The 20,511-nt window shown below is 44.3% G+C and overlaps 1 protein-coding gene across 5 annotated transcripts in view; it reads left to right on the top strand.

Moving 5' to 3' along the window:
- The window catches only part of TIAM1 (TIAM Rac1 associated GEF 1), a 537,211-nt gene that overhangs the window by 322,392 nt on the left and 194,308 nt on the right, over positions 1–20,511 (top strand). For 4 of the 5 annotated variants that reach the window (XM_069204046.1, XM_069204045.1, XM_069204047.1 and 1 more), the window contains one exon: positions 13,087–13,178. In XM_069204046.1, coding sequence (XP_069060147.1) covers positions 13,087–13,178 — 92 coding nt within the window. Of the gene's footprint in view, positions 1–13,086; positions 13,179–16,394; positions 16,480–20,511 lie in introns of those variants that run through there. The other variant, XM_069204049.1, reaches the window with a different exon arrangement.

The following is a 20,511-nucleotide window of genomic DNA, read 5'->3' on the forward strand; positions in this document are numbered from 1 at the left end:
AAAGTCTTCAACGAAACCAAAGAGAGAAAATACATTCCTGGGAGAGAGACTCAACATTGTGATGAGGAGAAACTTCCCTTGCCTTCATGCAACCATTTCCTACAGTGGGCATCACCACAGATGCGTCCCACACAGGCGTTTCAGACACAAGTGAAGGAAATGAAGATGTAAATACATATGGACATCGCAAACACTTTGTGCTTTTTCAACAAGCAAAGACTCTCAAAGCTAGCCAAAGTGATCCAGAGATGGGCCATTCTTTAAGGAATAATCTTGATAATTATACACTGCAGGCAGACATCTACATATTAGGCAGTTCCACAGTTCTTCAGTAAGTTGTGCAGACTGCTGGTGATGCCTTCTTACCTCCGAGAGACTGGCTGTCAGGCTCCAGCCCTGGATTGCATTAGCTCTTCCAGTGCTCAGCAGAGTGATCCCTTAAGTGGTCAAGAAGAATGTGGATCTGCAGCAAAGAGGAATGTTTAGGGTCCCACCTTTATATTGGTTTTCCAGACATGGGATGTTGATCCACTGTTACGAGTCAAGGATCTAGTTTGAACGGTTCTTGTTCAAATGTAATTTTCTACCAACAGTGCAGAAAGTCTTTATGCAAGTTGACTGCTCTCGCAGCAGGTACTGGCGATGGTGGCTCCACACAGGGCTAGCCAGAATATGAGCACAATGAAGTCTGAAGCTGCTGCACCTGGCTGTCATCTGCCTTCGTGAAGTATCACTCAAGAAAATGCAAAACGGTAGACCCTGCCTAGAAACTGCCTCGCCCCTAACAAAAAATTCTAATGACCCACCCACATTCTCCTATTATCAACCAAATGACAGCAGACATTGAGGGCTAATCATCAGGCCCTTGATAAAAGGCCCTCATAGTATTTCTAAGGGTAGCCCTGTCTCCATCCTCCCACGCTTAATTATCTGGTGCTCCTCCATTTAGCTCCAATGTGACTGTCATAATACACTTTCCGTCTCTGGCTAATTTAGTAGCAGACTCTTGAACCTGCAGAAGGAAACTCTCAGCCCGTAAAAAGGCAATGAAGCCCCTCATGGTGGTGGCAAAGAATGGGCATCTGGGATAAGCAGGGTAAGTCACTATAGTAACCAGGCCCTACACGAGTAGTAATTGTTACTATGGGTCTCCAGTCAAGGAGTGCAAGTCCCTAGAAGGAAATTGCAACAACCCACTAAATTATTATTTTAGCAAGAGATATACTGCAAACCAGTGCATACCTGGACCCAACAGGACACCTGAGTTTACACTGGGAGTTCATATAATGAGGAAAGCAGTACAGCAAGAAGGAGCGTTAAACTGCAATAATCCATTTTATATGTATACAAATATGCTATGTGTACATGGGGGCTACAGATAATTGCCATATGGTGAGGATGGTAGACAATAACCCAGCTAACTGACCACTGTTTACTGAACGAGATCAGGTAACAAACGTTCTGCTCACCCAAACAAAGAAAAATGGATGCATGGGTACAGTGTCCTAAAACACATGGTCTTCATGAAACATGCAACTGGGAGAGTCTTATCTTGGTGCAGTACTGTTATTGCCTGATCCAAATAGGCATATTATGAACACCTGGGCTAGAGCAGTGAAAAAAATTGTAATTGCAGTTTATTGAATTTTCTCCTGTCCATCACCACCCAAAATGTTCACCGGCATTCTGAAAGAGGTAGAAAATTAGTTTCAGAAGTCATCCAGCAGTAGACAATTGATGTCTGCCACTTAACGCTTTGATTCTCTCAAAGAAACTGCTCTGATACCATATAAAATGTGTTCATCACACAAAGTATTTTAAATTATTCTACTTGCTTTTTTTGCATCCAATTTATTTAAATTCATACTACTCTCCTCGAAAGCTACTGTTACAAATGTATGTGTATAATTTACCACCTAGAGGTGAAGATGGAAACTGCTTCTCAAAGCTGTTCAGTTCCCAAGTTTATGCAGACAGTACTAAGTACACAACATCTGTCCCTTCCCCTGTGCATTTGGCCCCCTTTGTCTGTTCCTGGGCTATACCCAGCACCTCTTATGCTCATTAATGCTTTGCCTCTCAGCTGTACTCCACAATCCGAGAACAACTTTTGTCTGGAGAAAGTGAGGTACTGTCCACAGTGGCCCTGCACCCATTGGTTGTAGGTTTCTCTCACTGACAAGTGCAGTCTCTGATAGTAACTTCTGTAAAGGTGACAGCATGGGGATTCACAACCATTTTCTTCTATTACATGATACCATAAATTACATGACCATGCTTTACTCAGTTCAAACAATTGTATTATCATGTCCAAACTACAACTCTGCCTATACATGGGGGTCCCAGTTAATTATTGCACCATGGGGCTGAGCCCCCCGCCTCAGCTGTTCATATTGCCCGAAACATGTTGAGCTCTCTTCTTCTTCCATTGATGTGTTTTGTGGTGGGCATCCACCTTTGAGTCCCTGCTTGACTTTGACTTTTTTGCTTCTTATTGCTGCCTCCAAGTGGTTGAGTCATATTCATGCATGTTGCAGGAAATAACTTAGAAGAGCAGGTCCATGTTAGTCAGTAGAATAAGAAGACAGCTAGTTCATTTAGCCATCATTCATCTGTTTCTAGATCTCAACTAACATGCTTTGAAAGAAGAGCAGTACCAGGAAGCACAGACACTTGCTGAACCCACCCTCTCAACTCGTCACATTCACAAATCAAAATGTATTGTTACTCTGCCTTTTACCTACATTTTCATACTTGCAAAAATCTGCATCCCACCATTCTCGCCCCCTCATCTGATCTTGCAGAACGTAGACTGTGCCTTTGTGTTCAACTGCCTGGCCACAGGGAATGTACTTTCCACATACCTTCGGTACCAGTGGTCCCCTTCCAATAGATTCTATCAAAATAAAGGTAAACATTGCCTTTCTACATCTTGAGCAAGTTTCACTGCATGGAAGATGTTTCTGGTTACTCCACAATCTCTTAATATCCATTGAGAGCTGAAGACTGGCGCATAATCTAGTTGAAACAGATCATGGCTCTGGCATCTATGGGGTTCCTTCCTCGTGGTGGACACCTTCTTGAATGTCTTCCTCCACACTTATGGTGTGAAATATGCAATATGGAGCCTTTTCAGTCCATGTCTTCATCAGCCATATCAAGAACCTATACTAGTCCCTGCACTGACAGAGGTGATGCCTGTCCATAAACCTCTACTTGCTGTACTGCTTTCCTCATTATATGAACTCCCAGTGTAAACTCAGATGTCCTGTTGGGTCCAGGTATGGCACTCTAATAGTGATCTTTCTGGCATTGGGTTTGGAACCATATACTTGCCCCATGTTGAAGACTTCAGCAATTTACACAAATCTTGCGGGACTGTCAGCCTATCACCTACCTTCTACCAATAGCTGGAAGTTGACTGTATGGTAACTGCTGCAGACCTTGATGATTCCAGTACTGGTGTTTCTTACTCCAAGTGTTGTGCTCTGAGACACTGGCCCTGCTAATGGAAAATGAGGGAATACACTAGTGCATGCTTTGACTTCCCATCAAAATATTCACCCCCGATTAAGCCACAAGAGCATGCAAGGGTTCTGCAAGATTTCTCCCTTTGAGTCTGAAACTGCCAATTATCTAGTCAAGAAAAACTCAGTCCAGAGCTTCAACACTATCTTTGTCCCTGGTGGCCAACATGATCTGGCTGTATTGATGATTTCTTTCTAACTCATGTAGGGCTTTGTGCTCCCACATGGAGTCAAAATATGAACTGTAGAAAGCATGCATTTAACCCTTAGGTGAAGTCTCATTGAGACAAGCTATTGCCTGTGTGATCATTGCAATTTATAGTCTTTCAATCATGCATGTTTTCAATCAACATATCCCCCTTCTGTCTGCACTTGTATGAACGAATTGTAAGGTTATGATCAATGTGGGAAATAAGTGTCAGAGCAAAAACTTTTGATTTTCAGGGATTTGTTTAACATCCCTGTCAGGACCATGAGTAACAGTCTTTTCATCTGCAGGAACTGGAGTTATGTCTTCGGAATTAAAATAGTAGATCGTGACAAATTAAATATTGGAATAGTTAGTTAGCATACCAAACTATCTAATTATTTGGAAACCAATAGGCTTCTTCATAACATCTAATCTGGTTCTGACCACATCACAGCATGGAATCAGCCCTCTGCTAAGTAAATGGAATTATTACATTTGTGCTGGATAAAAGGAGAAGTGTTGCCCTTATCCTGCTCAATATAAATATGGATCCTTAGACATGGTATACCATTGTTTGCTCCTGCAGAGGTTGGCAGATATTGGCATTGGGGCTTTGGCATGGTGCTGGCTTTAATCCTTCCTTGAAGGGAGACCACAAGAGATCTGATCTGTGTACCTCCCCTCCTACCACCCCACTCAACGCAGAAAAGGCTTGCTTCTGTAATGCCACAGGTCTCTTCCTGAGCTCTACCTTGTTTAATATCTATATGTCTCCACTAGCTTCTCTAATCAAGTCTTATGGGGGGTGCCATATCATATGCAGATATAACACAATTGCTTGTCATCTTCAATCATTCCACTCCCCATAATATTTCTTATTTTGCTGCCTGAAAGATATTTTTCACTGAATGCAGAAGAGATATCTCCTATCCTATCCTATCCTATCCTATGCTATGCTATGCTATGCAGTGCAATGCAGGCAAAGCATAGATTCTCTTATTAAATAAGCAAGAGGTCTCTGGACCAATTTTAATTGACCTTGGGAAATTATTTCTCTTACCTTCCCCATCATCACAGCTATAAATTTGTGGGCAAGAATCCACGGACATCCTGATTGGGTTAGTAGCCAGCACCTGTTTTGCTGTGCTGCATTCTTTAAGGACATGTTTAGACTTTTTACCAGTTGAACTCCATAGGACAGTAGTCCATGCTTTGATTACATCTAGGCTGGATTACTCTAATTGCCTCTGTCAGAGTGCCGAACTGCAAGATCAGGAAACTTCAGACAGTCTAAAACGCGGCAGCCCAGCTTATTTGAGACCTTTCTAGAGAAGACTGTCTCCTCTCTTTTGAGGGTTTTACATTGGCTACCCGTTAAGAAAAGGCCTTATTTTTGTATTCATCAAGACTTTCACAATCTGGGCCCGAGCTATCTGATCAGGAGAATTTGTCACCATACCCCTTCTAAGCTCTTCATTCTGCCATTGCTCTTTTTCTTATGATTCCCAATGCACATCGGGTGAAATCAAGAGGTTTCTCCTTTTTGGGGTTGGCAGACAATGTATCGCATAAACTTCCACTCTCTTTGCATTCTATTTGGTGTGAGCCCCATTTTAGGAAAGAACTAAAAACTTGTCTTTTCTTGCTGAATATACTGTGAAGAGTCTATTTCTGATCTAAGCAGAGTAGTGCTGTGACATTAAGTTTGAAGCAGCTGTGTTCTCTATAAATTGGTTTCATTCATTCCAAGACTGGTTAGGTTGTGTACAAATTACTGTGTTCAGTCCTCCCAGTAGCTACAAAATCTCCTTCTAATCAGCCAGGGCTTCCTGGAACAGGTTATACTTTTGCCTCACACCACCAGCCTCAGCCTCCTTTTCAAGTGCTTCCACATCACAGTCCAAGGGATGATGACTACTCATGGAACAACCACTGTTGAAAAGCACCCTACCTTACCAAAGACTGCTCCATCCTAAGTAATTCCTTTGCTTGGACTGCATGTGGGAAAATGTTCCCTCTGTGCAGCTCAAAATATTCTAATTTGTCAGCTCCTAACTCTTACAAGAAGGTTCACTGAGGAAAACAACTAGCTTCACCTTGGACACACCTCTGTAAGTCTTTACCTAAAACAACTGCTTCTATTGGCATTACTCCAGCTGTCTAATACCTGCTGCCTCCCCTGGCTAGATGGCATTCTGGAAAAAAAATCTGGTTCTTATATTCAGTAACCAAATGCAATCTAATTCATTGGACCCTTTCTAAACATAAGACTGTTGAAAACCCCCACTGCCTGTTATTACCTACTCAGCATCCAGCCAGAAAGAGTGTCCTTGTTCAGCCGACTTTGGATCCATGTTTGTAGTTTCCCGAGGATTCTACACCCTTGATTGTGCTTCCTTTTCCAAGCTAGAGATGTGATCCCTTAGAAAAACCTAACAGATCACTGGAATGAGACATGGACAGCAAGTCCAAATCTGTTTGAGTCAACCCACATACTTATCCAATCTTGTGATGGTGGGTCATGTCCTTGATGTGTTTGTATGGTGTCCTTCTGCCTGGCAAGGCCACAAACCACTGTCAATGCAGACTCATCGGAATACACCATATCTGTGGGGGCTTTTCACTTCAAATACCTGTCAGTGCCTTGTGCTACAAATCCAAATATGTATTTGTATGCATGTGGCTTTGCATGAACCTACAAACAAATCAGTGGAATGTTCTACATGGTGGGGATTTATCAGTAGGTAAATTCAATTAAAGGGAGAGTGGAGGGAGGCCCACATGAATGAGATAGGTTTAAAGGTAGTTATCCTGATATTGCAAGCCTTTCTCCCTGTGCTCAAGGCCAAGAATGTGATGGTGAAAACCTTGAGCACAAATGTCTTATCCTCCATCAGACAAGACGAACTAAACTAATTCTCTAGAACTCTGTTGGCTGGCAGAGAAGTAGTGTAATGAGCCATGTTTTGTCTGGCCTTTCCAATTGTATGTGTCTTTATCAGGCATTAGATGGCCTGAGCAGGCATTTCCACTGTTTCTATGAATGGTATCCAAATTGAGCAGACCTAGACACATGTACATTCCATTTGATGAACAAGAGCAACAATTAGCCTGTTTTATGGGCAGAGATCTAGGATCCCTAGAAAGAAAGGTTTTGTCCTGCCATGCCTCATGTTCACCCCTTCCAAAGTCCTCCAGAACATGAGTCCAAAGTGCTCACTCCACCTGGTGACTCCAGCTGACCACTCCCACCAGGTCAAGTATGTGGCCATCCTGCAGTTCGTTCCCAAGGAGGGGATATTACCTTTTCTGGTGTAACACTTTACTAGCCATAAAAAGGGAGAGCTGTACAACTTTTCATACAGTTTCACTCATTTAAGCCTCTATAACTATTTGTAGGTTGTGGCTTCTGCCAGAACATCACAACCCGGGGCTATTACAAAGGTATGCAGTTGCTGTTTGCAAATTAACATTATCCAAGGGCATTAGTGCTCTCTCACCTGCTCAGTGGGCAAAGTCGGGTGTTTTACCAAGCACCGGACAGACACCAGCAAGTCCTTTTTACCTGATGTCAAGATCTACTGAAAATTCATGGGAAAGTAGTTTTCCACTGCCAAACGGGTCATTAAACTGGTCTTATGCATAAATGAGCTGCACACCTCATTGTTTTCTACAACATGGTTGTATGGGCCTATCATTCATCATGAAACTCCTTACTCGATTTCATATAAAATTGATCTTTCTTAATTTTCTTTCGCCAACCACCTGCCTCCTCTGTTGATTTGTTCCACATTGTTGATGGTTGGCCTGCTCTGCTCTGACTTTAACTGAAAGAAAGGCTCTGCAATCTAATGACCTGTACTTCATCATCTGAGGTGATAAAGATGCTGGCAAGCATGCATCCAAAATCAATATTGTTCGGTGGATCACCCCCTGCATCTCCCATTGTTATGCTTTGCCAGGTTTACCTAGGACATCAGATGTCTGAAAACATCTCCCCAGAGCTAAGCTGGCATCTTTGACAATCTCCAGGCATGCTCAAGTCAGCGTGATTTTCTTGGCAATAACCTATGCCCTTTACACCCACAGTATCCACTAAGCTCTTGATGTTTCTTCAACAGCTAATGCACAGCTGGGAAAGAGGTCCTAAAGGACGTTCCTCTTAATCCTCTGGCTGCCTGATGCTGCTTTTCCTACTTTATATCCTATGCCGTGGAATATAGCAATATGCTCTGTTACTCTTATCCAGTGGACCATCTTCTCTTCCTAATACCGTCCCACCTGTATCTCTACCATCAAATCCACCAAACCATTGGCTACAGGCCATGCAAATCTTTAGATTGAGCAGTATTAAGGAGTAACCTCCATTTTATTCACTAGGCACTAGGATGTGCCTAACTGAGGTGAAAGCGCTGCTGCAAACTAAAAATAAGTCTTCAAAAAGTCAATGTATCAAGGCTTAATTTAAAAGGTAGGTGTGGGGGCTGAAGAAAGTTCTTAAGTGTGCACCGCTGGTGCTCCCAAATGCTGGGACTGGTGAATAACAAGGCTCCTCTTACCTTCTTTTTTCCAATATTTATTGGCATTTCTGAGATACACATAAAATAGAGAGCATCACAACATATTCATTTTATATCAACAACTCAAAATCAGGATAGTCTTGAGAGATGTAATCAGTATATGCATGCATCTTAGCACAACATAATCAGACATATAAAAGATTGCAGCAATTTAAATTGAAGTACCAGGGTGTATCGCCAAAAACATCTAACACCCAAAGATACATAAATCCAAAGTTACATACACAAACCTATGTCCCAACAATGGTTTAGATCCCCAAAGTCATCACACATTTCAAAGAACTAAAAAAAGTAGAGGGGGCAAGAGATCTATTACCTAGAGAAAGTGTTCCGGACTGTGAACCATTGGTCAGTCTCAATATTTCAGCGGAACATTGGTGCAGTTATACCCAACCAACAAACTCATTGACAGTATGTCTCCAGGGTATGAGGGGTCCGAACCAGAAGGCCGCGCATAAAATAACAGCACCTGTATAGGACAGCGCAAGGTAAAGGTCAACTTCTTCCACAAACAGTCTTAACAGGATAGAGGATGGCATATAATCACACACTTGGCATATTAAACAATCTGTCGGCACTCCTTCGGGGGGACCAGCACGTATTGGACTTTGACACAGAGCAAGAAAAACCAGAAGGGAACCAGGGGGATGGAGGATGCGGTAGGAAAGCACTGACAACGGACACAAGGTGTGGATGACAAAGAAACGCTAAGCGGGAGGTATGAGACAGGAAGTGCATGGTGGTGTCAGAAAGTCAGACCGCCCAGTTTATCGCGATTTTCAAATCGTATAATTACTGTGAAATTAGGCAAGAACTGCAATGCCCGCAAAAAAAAAAAAAAACTGTAACATTTACTTTAAAAACATTTACTTGCCCGTTCTATTTAATTTTAACGTAGGCTGCCTCTGTCTCCACATCCTTAAAGTTATGAGTGATCCTGCGTGCAGCGTTTCTCTTTACTGGCTGCCTGATGCCGATATGTTATCAGGGCGCAAGAGCCGCCCCCGCTCCTTTTCCGCCTCTCTGGACTGGACTCCCAAGGGGTTTGGAGAGAGCGAGGAAGGCAGGCTTGCCTGTGGTCTCCTGAAAGGCTTCCGCCAGTCGCTTGTTCTGCTGTATTTATTTATTTTTTTACTTTATTTGCGCAAACTTGTGGGCAATAAAACATAGCGGTGGGAAGCGCAAAGAAGCCAGGTCTGTCTCTGTATTCTCAGCGACTTTCCAAAGGCGACCTATTTTGCTTTTTATTCAAAGCCTTGCAACCACGTGGGCCAAGCAACGTATTTAAAGAGCTAAAAAGAAGAAGTTGCTCACTTCCAGCATAGGACCTAGTTAGTGGCTCAAGATCATTAAAAAAAAAAAATGTATTGTGATGCTTAGGTGAGTGGGGGGTCAAGAATCTATCTTAAAGAAATAAAATATTCTGTAGCTATTTGGTTGGGCTTTGACATTTAGAACAGAACATTTTCTACATGACATGTAGACAATAACGCACACACTAAATGCAAATTAAATGCACCTTAACAAAATCAAGCAGTGGGGAGTGCGCTATTTTAGTTGGATATTTACTTGGTTAATACAGTCATGGATGTCTCTGTGTCTAACCAGAGACTCACAGAAGGAATCCTGGTAGCACAGTGGGGAATAGCGGCTTCAGTATTTATAGTGCTACGAGGTCCAAGCCTGTGACAAAAACCACCTTGAATATGTAAGTCATAATTTTAAAATTGGATTACACAAGGTACAAGATAGGCTGCCATATATTCTGTTAAAATATTTAGGGTGTAATGCGTGCATACGTTTGTAAAGCATCTCCCAGTCCATCATTCTATATAAAAATGTAACCTCCCTCCAGAATATCTGCTCAGTCCACATCCCTTTTTTAACAAAATGTGATCACCAGCTGCATCCGTGCAGTCCACTATCCATAGCAATATGAAAGTTTGCATAGCTATTGAATAAAGTGCTGAAAAATGCTGAAAAAATGTCATTTTTTGTGTCGCAAAATGTCCTTTTATTGTGCCACAAAATTTCTAACCCATGCTGCAATACGCGGGGGGAGGGGAGACATGGTTGAAAAGTGGCATGAGCTGCAATCAAGAGGATGGAGTAATGATGTACAACAGTGCAGGTCTATTGGTGTGTTTCTAATCGAGAGAATGCAGTCTGATGTACAACAGTGCAGCTCTATAGGTGTGTTGGCAATCGAGAGGATGCAGTCCTGATGTACAACAGTGCAGCTCTATAGGTGAGTTGGCAATCAAGAGGATGCAGTCCTGATGTACAACAGTGCAGGTCTACAGGTGTGTTGGCAATCGAGAGGATGCAGTCCTGATGTACAACAGTGCAGGTCTGTAGGTGTGTTGGCCATCAAGAGAATAGAGTCATGATGTACAAAAGTGCAGGTCTCTAGATGTGTTGGCCATTGAGAGGATGGAGTCATGATGCACAACAGTGCAGCTCTATGAGTGTGTTGGCAATCGAGAGGATGCAGTCCTGATGCACAACAGTGCAGGTCTATAGGTGTGTTGGCCATCAAGAGGATGGAGTCATGATGTACAACAGTGCAGCTCTATAGGTGTGCTGGCAATTGAGAGGATGCAGTCCTGATGAACAGCAGTGCAGGTCTACAGGTGTGTTGGCCATCAAGAGAATAGAGTCATGATGTACAAAAGTGCAGGTCTACAGGTATGTTGGCAATCAAGAGGATGGAGTCATGATGTACAACAGTGCAGCTCTATAGGTGGGTTGGCAATTGAGAGGATGCAGTCCTGATGCCAACAGTGCAGGTCTACAGGTATGTTGGCCATCAAGAGAATAGAGTAATGATGTACAACAGTGCAGCTCTATAGGTGAGTTGGCAATCGAGAGGATGCAGTCCTGATGTACAACAGTGCAGCTCTATAGGTGAGTTGGCAATCAAGAGGATGCAGTCCTGATGTACAACAGTGCAGGTCTACAGGTGTGTTGGCAATCGAGAGGATGCAGTCCTGATGTACAACAGTGCAGGTCTGTAGGTGTGTTGGCAATCGAGAGGATGCAGTGCTGATGTACAACTGTGCAGGTCTCTAGATGTGTTGGCCATTGAGAGGATGGAGTCATGATGCACAACAGTGCAGCTCTATGAGTGTGTTGGCAATCGAGAGGATGCAGTCCTGATGCACAGCAGTGCAGATCTATAGGTGTGTTGGCCATCAAGAGAATGGAGTCATGATGTACAACAGTGCAGGTCTATATGGGTGTTGGCAGTCGAGAAGATGCAGTCTGATGTACAACAGTGCAGGTCTCTAGGTGTGTTGGCAATTGAGAGGATGCAGCCTGATGTACAACAGTGCAGGTCTCTAGGTGAGTTGGCAATCAAGAGGATGCAGTCCTGACGTACAACAGTGCAGGTCTACGGGTGTGTTGGCAATCAAGAGGATGCAGTCTGATGTACAACAGTGCAGGTCTACAGGTGTGTTGGCAATCGAGAGGATGCAGTGCTGATGCACAACAGTACAGGTCTATTGGTGTGTTGCCAATCGAGAGGATGCGGTCATGATGTATAACATTGCAGGCCCATAGGTGTGTTGGCAATCGAGAGGATGCAGTCCTGATGTACAACAGTGCAGGTCTATATGTGTATTGGCAATTGAGAGGATGCAGTCCTGATGTACAACAGTGCAGGTCTGTAGGTGTGTTGGCAATCAAGAGGATGCAGTGCTGATGCACAACAGTACAGGTCTATTGGTGTGTTGGCAATCAAGAGGATGCAGTCATGATGTATAATAGTGCAGATCCATAGGTGTGTTGGCAATCGAGAAGATGCAGTCCTGATGTACAACAGTGCAGGTCTATATGTGTATTGGCAATTGAGAGGATGCAGTCCTGATGTACAACAGTGCAGGTCTGTAGGTGTGTTGGCAATCGAGAGGATGCAGTCTGATGTACAACAGTGCAGGTCTCTAGGTGAGCTGGCAATCGAGAGAATGCAGTCCTGACGTACAACAGTGCAGGTCTACGGGTGTGTTGTTCATCAGACTGCATCCTCTCGATTGCTAACCGTGCAGGCCCATGGCTGTGTTGGCAATCAAGAGGATGCAGTCTGATGTACAACAGTGCAGGTCCATATGTGTGTTGGCAATCGAGAGGATGCAGTCCTGATGTCCACAATGCAGGTCTATTTAAGTGTGTTGGCCGTAAAGGAAACTCCGGGCAGTTTCCACGTTTTCTTTTTGCAAATTAGGCACTGATAGAAGTTTTGCAAACCTCATGTGTACGGAGTACTTGAGAACGTTACCAAACACCTTTCGCGTCTCAAAAATGTAGAGCAGCGTCAGCAGGCTTCAAGGTGCACTCAGAAAGGTTTCCCTTCCCTCCCAAGCTGTTGGGTTCCGATCATACAGGAAGGGGGAGATGAGGCAGATAAACTGGAAGGGGCTAGGGAGAGTGCCTCTCAACAAGGCTTGTTCGGGTTCAAGAGGCGTTGTACAGTTAGAAGTGCCCCGCGGTGTTCTGGACTTGTGTGTGACGTTTCTGTAAATGCTGCTGTGTCCATTGTGGTGCCCGCTCATGAATATAAAAGTAGGACAACCGACACCGCGCAGCGCTCTGCGCGCTCCTCTGCCTCTCTGCGCTGCAGCTGCTGACAGGCCCGCCTCACCTGAGAGGAATGCATGATCCTAATCTGGGAGGGGAGCTCCGGGTTTGGTTGCATTTTCTGTCTGTGCTGCGGCTGCCTGAGGCGGCCACATCTCTCCGTGCCTCAAACTTGTCCCATTCTCTCCTCTCCCCGCGCCTGGGCATGCAGATTACACCGAGCCGGACAGCAGCCCTGAGACCACCCCCGAGGACGTCGACGTGCAGCTGGACCTGTCGGACGAGGGCGAGAAAATGAACAAGGTAAGGACCCGGCGCTTAGCCTTTCACGCCTCTAGAAAGTCTTTCCGTTCAACAGCGATGCGTGCGTGTCTGGAAAACTTCCACTCATTTAAAGTTTAGATTTGACGTCACTCTGTGGGTTTTATAGTGCGTTCTGATGTGCTGTGATGATAAACACCTGTTTTGGGATTTTGTCTCCCCGCATCTTTTTTTTTTTTTTAAATTCAGAGTAAAAACAATGAGTCTATTATCCCATTTTGGGCTGACTTCCGCCTACTGTTCAATGTCATCCCGTGACATAACCTGCACGGTTTAATGGTGCCTTGACCCACCTGTACAACTCTTCTGTGCGCTGCTATCTGACCGTATGTGCGGGTTCGCGACATTTCAGTGGGGTAGGTGTTACTCATATGAGTACTGCATTGAGTTCGTCTTAGAGTTAACGTATTGCTGAAAGGGGTCTGCTAATGATTGCAGGGCATAAAAACTGCGTTCCTGAAAGGGGGAGGGACTTCAGGTTGTGCATAGCTGAAGAATTCGCTCTCCAGCTGATGCGTTCGTTCAAAATCCTTGGCATCTGACTGCAGTGTTCTTTAACATAACCTCCTCATACATCCTATATATCGCTTTAAGTGGGGTGAAAAGAGTACGGCGGGGGTCTCTAGAAGGGGAGTGGCCTATAAAGACTTTAGTACCTAAACTAAATTACTGATTCTCGTATTCTGCCAACCGAACGACATTTTGGTGTCTCTCTGAGCTTTCCGTTATTGCATCCAGATATAACACAGTAACTGACGGACACCTAAAACCAGCCAAGACTATTGGCTTTGTCAGTGGTTTTGTGTGCTATGGAAAAGAGCCGAGGATTGGATGGCCATGTATTCTGAACACCTTTTTGATCCACTGACCGATACTGCGGGAAACTCTCACGGCCTTCACCCTCATCTCTAGGCCTCTTATTCGTGGCTGTAATAAACACCTTGAGGCGACTCATGGGAAGCTTGCACTGTACAAGAATAAGATGCAGAACGAACAAAAAATACAAAAACACCACATTCCTGGCAATAGATAACACTTTAATGGAGTGAGAGATTCAGTACAACATGTGAAATATGAACGGGAACTAAATTACTGACCTGGATTACCTCAATAATTATTACATTAATTCCAAAATGTGTGTTTTTCCCCAGTAAATTTAAGTATATGGTTATAGGGCCCAGTAGGACCTATTTTAAGGTCCTTTATAAAATGCTACCGGGTCTGAGACCTGGAGGGCCCTGACCCTATGAGATTCAGGTTGTGTGAAAGATTGAGAATTCTTTTGTTGCTTTTTTTTTTTTTTAGAGGTAGAGAGGCCATGTAGCATGTTCATTGTGCTAGATGGCAATTAACGAGAAGTACAGACGTCCTATCAAAGCATGTACCCAGTGCTCGATGGAGATCAGCCTGGAGGTACCAGGTAATGTCAGAGTATGGGTAGGTCAAGTCAGAGCCTGGGTAGGTCATGTCAGAGCATGTTCCTAGTTCTAGACTGGGATTAACAGGAGGTACAGGGCTCATATCAAATTGCTAGGTAGGGATTAGCCAGAGGTTAAGAGATCATGTCAGAGCATGTTTATAGATCTACACAGGTACTAGGGAGAGGTAAATAGGTAGTCAAAGCAAGTTCATAGTGCTAGACGGGTATAACTAGGAGGCTCATAGGTCATGTCAAAGCATGTTCATAGAGCTAGACCGGAATTAGTGAGAGGTTACGATGTCACGTTAGAGCATGCAGAACAAAAGGATGATGGACGGAGTGCTGAAACCTTTCAACCACTCATCCCTAGTCAAGGACCTGGGTTTAATCTATCATTCTGCTCACCATGCCACCTCAGTTTGGACCCAGCCATATGCAAATCAGTCTTGACCCTGTTCCCCATGGGAACAGTCCATCTCGAACTGCCAGGCCAGGTCCTCCACCTCAAAGCATGTTCATAGAGCTAGAGGGAGATTAACAAGAGGTAAAGAGGTAATCAAAGCTAGTGCTTTAAATGAGCAGCTACTGAGTACCTGCACTTCTTTATTTTAGAGGTAGAGTACCCGCACTTCTCAGTGGGGGGTGTCAATACTTTTAAGGGGAGAATACCGGCACTTTTGACTAGTACTCAGGTACTCTTGGGCAACGAGTACCTACACTTTTGTAATGTCATTTCAACCACTGACCAAAGCTTGTTCATGGTGTTAGATGGGCATTAACAAGAGATACATGTCAACGCGTGTTCATAGTGCTAGACCGCATTTAGCGAGAGGTTGTGAGGTCACATCAAAGCATGCTCCTAGTTTTAGACCGATATTAGTGCCAGTTCAGAGATCATTACAAGGAATAGTCACAGTATTAGAGGGCGGTGTGTCCAGTGACCTCGCAGAGCAGTGGTGGGACAGCTTGCAGCGCAATCTCCTGTTCCAGGTTAACACAGTGGTAGTAGCTAGAATACTTTTTGGGACTGCACTCTTAGGTAGGAAGGCAGCGGAAGATGCTGCTGGGGCAGATATCCTGTGTGTAATTGAAATCTCACTAATTTCCAAAGACGACCCCACTCGTTTTGCGTTACACTACTGTTGGTAGCAAACACATTCCATAATATTTCAATGCGTTGGATGGATTGCTTTGTTTTAAACAAACTTTTTGACAACGTATTGCTTACTAATGGCAGCATGCTTCCTAAGACATCTTCCATGCTGAAATCTGTCCAGTTAAAAAGTTCTTTCCACCGCTTTTCGTTACATATTGTCATTTTTTAAAGACTTCAATCTAGTTTTTGAAAGGATTCTAAACTATCCACTGAGCACCCTTGGAAACATCGCTATGGATACGATACAAAAGTCCAACTCGAATTAAGTGGCTGCTTAGCCCCCATTGACAGACCTCTTTGTAAGCTTGTGGCTTGTTTTTTGGAGAGCTTTTCGGCTACAGAAGCACAATAGGAACTCTGAAAAGAATTGAATGTATTTCTTTTTCTGCCAAATGCATTTGGAGAGCGCTTCGTGATGGACTGTGTCCATTTTTGGAGAGCTAAATTTACTGCTGGGGCATTGTTTTTCTTGACACGGTGTCTAGGTTGTGAGGCCTTGCAGCTGCCACAGAAGTGGGCGACCAGAGGAAGGAAGAGTCCTGGCCTCCGTTTCCTGGCTGTGGCATTCGTGCCTTAGGAGCCTCTCTGCTGACAGCAGCCACTGGAAGCTGGAGACTGCAGAGTCCTCGTGTCTGAAATGCTCAGTGGTTTCTGATGCTGCCCCGAAGGCTTTGTCTTCTGCAGGTTTACTGAAAGGTGCACTCGCGGTAGGTGGGCAATGCTTCTTAAACTCCTTAGACTTATGGTGTTAGTAGATCAGGCAATTCATGCAGATTCCCGGAGACCGTCTTTGCCCTTAGTGTCAATATCTCCGTATGGATTTCCACCCATTTCGAGTTAGACCCTCAGAATGTGTAATAGCCCTGCAGCCACGGATTTTACCACTCGGATTTCCACACGGTGTTATGTATTCCGAGTTTAATGCTCCCATTGTCCGCCTGCTCGGAGCAGGTGCTTAATGGTCACAGCGGGACGGGGGCGGCCGAGGAGGGAGAGAGGAGTAGGTTTGGCGGGGGAGAGTGTTGCATGTTCCCCCCTGCCCCCCCCCCCCCCTTCGCAAAGAAATCGCTTACAGGGACGAGCCTCGGCTGCTGCAGCATTTGAAGTCTCATTACAATTGTACCGAGTGGAATTTCAGGCGTGTAAAATCGGGTCTGATGATGGGCATAGGAACCCCGGGCGTTTCATGATCCCGGCTAGCCATGATTACCTGACCTGTAGAGTGCTTTTTTTGTGACCGGTGCGCTTTGTGTGTTCAGATGTATAAGTTGTCTGCCCACAGTTGGCTAAAAGTGTAAGTAACTGAAGGGCGGGGGCAGGGGCACTTGCAGTGTTCTACTGTTGCTCAGGACGCGTATAAGCATGTTTATTTGAGTTTGGTTCACGCCTGGGGGAAGAAAGCTACCCTTTGCGCTCTCTGAACCCAGGTATCTGTGTCTGAGGCTAACACACCTGAATCTGCTTTTGGCTGATTCAGGGCAGAGCATGTTTTATCTTGCCTCCCGCCTACCTCTCCTTCCCTGGCCTGGAAAGATCACGTAACAGCGGAGTTCCCATCCGCGTGTGCTCGTGGACTACTGTGCAAAGTCAGGTGGCGCGCCTTTAAACCCGAAGGTAACCGTAAACAAGCAGTTTAATCTGCACTGCCTGGCTCCATGCACTCTACATATCCCTGAAAGTGCCTGCAGGGTGCCTTGTTTATGTCCTGTTTTCATTTTAACGTCCTGCATAACTTTTAAGCCACTGAACGGAAGAAAATAGGTGAGAGGCTGGCCTCCCAGAGAAGGGGCTTGCTGTTAGACAGTGGCAGTCACAGCATGGTGCACAGCAGCAGTGCACTTCTCCAAGTTGTGCTGCCACCTCCGGGGCTTGGTATCTTTGCATGCTCAGTGAGTGTCTGCCAAACAGTTGCTGCAGTGTCTGCTTCTGTCTGATAACTGCCGAGTACACTGCATGTACTGTCCTGAAGCAAGGTGACTATTTATATATCCTTATTGCATTTATTGTCCTCGGATGTCATGTTTTTGTGGTTGACCGTGTTATAACGTTAGTGATGATGTTTGGGTGTGGTTGTGTGCGTAGTTAAGACTTGAGGCGAGTCATAGGCGATCTCTTCCATCTGAATCTCAATTTAAATAACATTTGGAGTCTATGCTTAAAAGTAACGTTTTGGGGAATTTGAAAGACCTCGAATCATACGATATATGTATAATACATAGTACAATCAGGGCTTTAAGTGGGCCGGGTCCTGCCGGTGCTCAGAACTGTCAGTTTTAAAAAGAAGGTGCTAAGGTCCTTATCGGCCTCTCCACTTTTGCCCTTTCCCATAGGATGGTGGAAAAAAACTTAACTCGACAGCAGTTCCAACCTTTCACTGCCTTTTGTGTAACTTCAAAAAGACTCGTTATAGTTCTTTCAGTCTCCGCATCATTTTAAATATTTTATACAAGGAAGCCATTGTTGTTCATTATTTATCTTATGCAACTAACAGCAGTTGAGAAAACCAATAGTCCTGGCTTGTTGTAGATATATTGTTACTTGTATTAAATATCTGAATGCAATGACCGAAAGAAGCACGAAAATACCAGTCGATCGGCCCACTGTTAAGCACATTTTTTAAGCTTACATGTTTTTATGCCACGCTCTTAATTACATCGGCCTCGCCCCTTAGAGGGACCCCCAGTTTTTTCATCCCACTTAAAGCCCTGCATACAAATAAAGAGAATAGTTCCACAAATCCTCTTATAGAAACTGTAAATTGCACTTGACATTAAGAAACAACACTTTAAATGTTCTTTTGCCATGTTAAACTCTTCCAATACATGTATAATACTTCTGCAACCAATTTGCACTGAGCTGCCCCCGTCATACAAGTGGCTTTGAAACTTGTACGGGATAAAGTGATTCATTTTTTGGTACGCACGCACGCACGCGCGGGCTGAGAGTACAGTCTCTGCTGAGTGGAGGACAGGGTGCAGTTTTATGCGTGCAGCGCATCACATCATCATAATGGAAACTATTGTGTTAAGCGTCGTTTCTTGGGGGCTGCAGATGCAAAGCACTTTTTAAACACAGACACGTCTGTTCCTTGCTTTTATTGTGGAGAAGACGATTTAGTATTGCAGACACTGCAAAAGTTACAGATTTTAAAGTTGTTTGTGTACAATTAATAGTTTTCTTCATCTGGGTCATTAGGTGCATATTCACGCTGAATTAGTTATTGGGTGATATCAGTTTCCACCACTCGAGGAACCTTTAAGAAAGATGAATTGCATTTGGCTAGACAACCCCTGATGCACAAGCAAGGATGATTGTGGGCCCTATTGGTGAAAATCTTGATGCCTACATTGGGTGTACTACCTTTCACCACAGTGGCTCCAGTCTCTGGTGCATCCTTTCTGCCTTCTTCTGGATGGTTTTACTTGGGAACTGCAGTGCTGTACTGGTCAGTTGTGTACCATAGGTACTGGGGAAGGCAGTTGGCAGAGCCAAGAAAGCATTGTAGTCCCTTTAGCTCCGATCGGAGTGCTTTGAATGTCCGCACTCGCCAATGAGTGCCCTGTTCAAATGATGCATTCCAAAAGAGTCGAAGGACTTCTTCATTGGCCAACAAATTTTCAGCGTACCATGTGCATTTCTCAAATTCACTTGCTAGTATTCAGGGATGCAGTTGGTTGCAGCCTTACAAAGATCACACTGCAGGCTGACATCAGAGGCTTGAGCACATGCTCATAGTTGCTGAGTCTTCAAACATTTGTATTGTTTATGATGCTCTGGCTTGACTGCACATTTGTCACAAGACAAATATGTAAGAATCATCAGGAGAGGAGCTTTGGTCCCGTCCACATTCTGGGAATCAGGAGTACATGTTTTGATTGGGCAGAAGTTGTGTGCTTCCACAAAAAAGTGCTTGCCCTTCACACAGCTGTGGTCATTTTGTTTATTTTTCAATCTGCCTGAGATTTTACTTTCCGGGGTTCACACATGACATTGCAATGCTATTAAAGTGTCTTAGATAAATAGATAATCCCATGGGCTTTCAATAGTCTATATACTGATGACACTCAGATGGTGATTTCAATATCTCCTAGTGCTAGCTCTTCTCACCCCATTCTCGCTCCAAATCTCTATTAAGTAGCCAGATGGATGGCCAATTTCAAGCTGAAATTCCATGAAGACAAGACTGAGGTGATGATACTGGGCAACAATCTCAACAAGTTCTCCCCCACCCTTGTCCCTGTATGTCTGGAGAGACTACCCAACTCAAAGTCTGTGATAAAAAGCCTTAGTATGTGGCTTGATTCCAGCCTCACTATGGATCACCAGGCTAAGCAGCTTGCTGCCAGTTGTTTTGGGATCTTGAGATTGTTAAGAAAGGTACTCAGTCTTCTTTCTTTCTTAGCAAAAATACTTCCTTTCAAGGCCTTTATTAATTGAGGGATCGAGTATGGAAATGCTCTGTACTGGGGTTCTCTTCAATATGTGATTAAGAGGCTATAGGTCACTGAGAATGCCACAGCTCCCCTCCTATAAGCCTCCCATGGCACTTATCAGCAAAAATGCCTTGAAAGAGCTACATTGACTTATGTAAAGCAGGAAGTGCAATTTAAGGGCTTGTGTATTCTGCATAGAGCACTCACAAGAGAGGCCTATGCACTCCTGGGAGGCTGCTTAAATCTTTGGCCGCTCTCTTACTCCAGGTCCTCAAGTTCAAAAGATCCTCATTGGGCGGCCGCTCT

The sequence above is a fragment of the Pleurodeles waltl genome, chromosome 8 (assembly GCF_031143425.1).
Source record: "Pleurodeles waltl isolate 20211129_DDA chromosome 8, aPleWal1.hap1.20221129, whole genome shotgun sequence".
Taxonomy (NCBI): Eukaryota; Metazoa; Chordata; class Amphibia; order Caudata; family Salamandridae; genus Pleurodeles; species Pleurodeles waltl.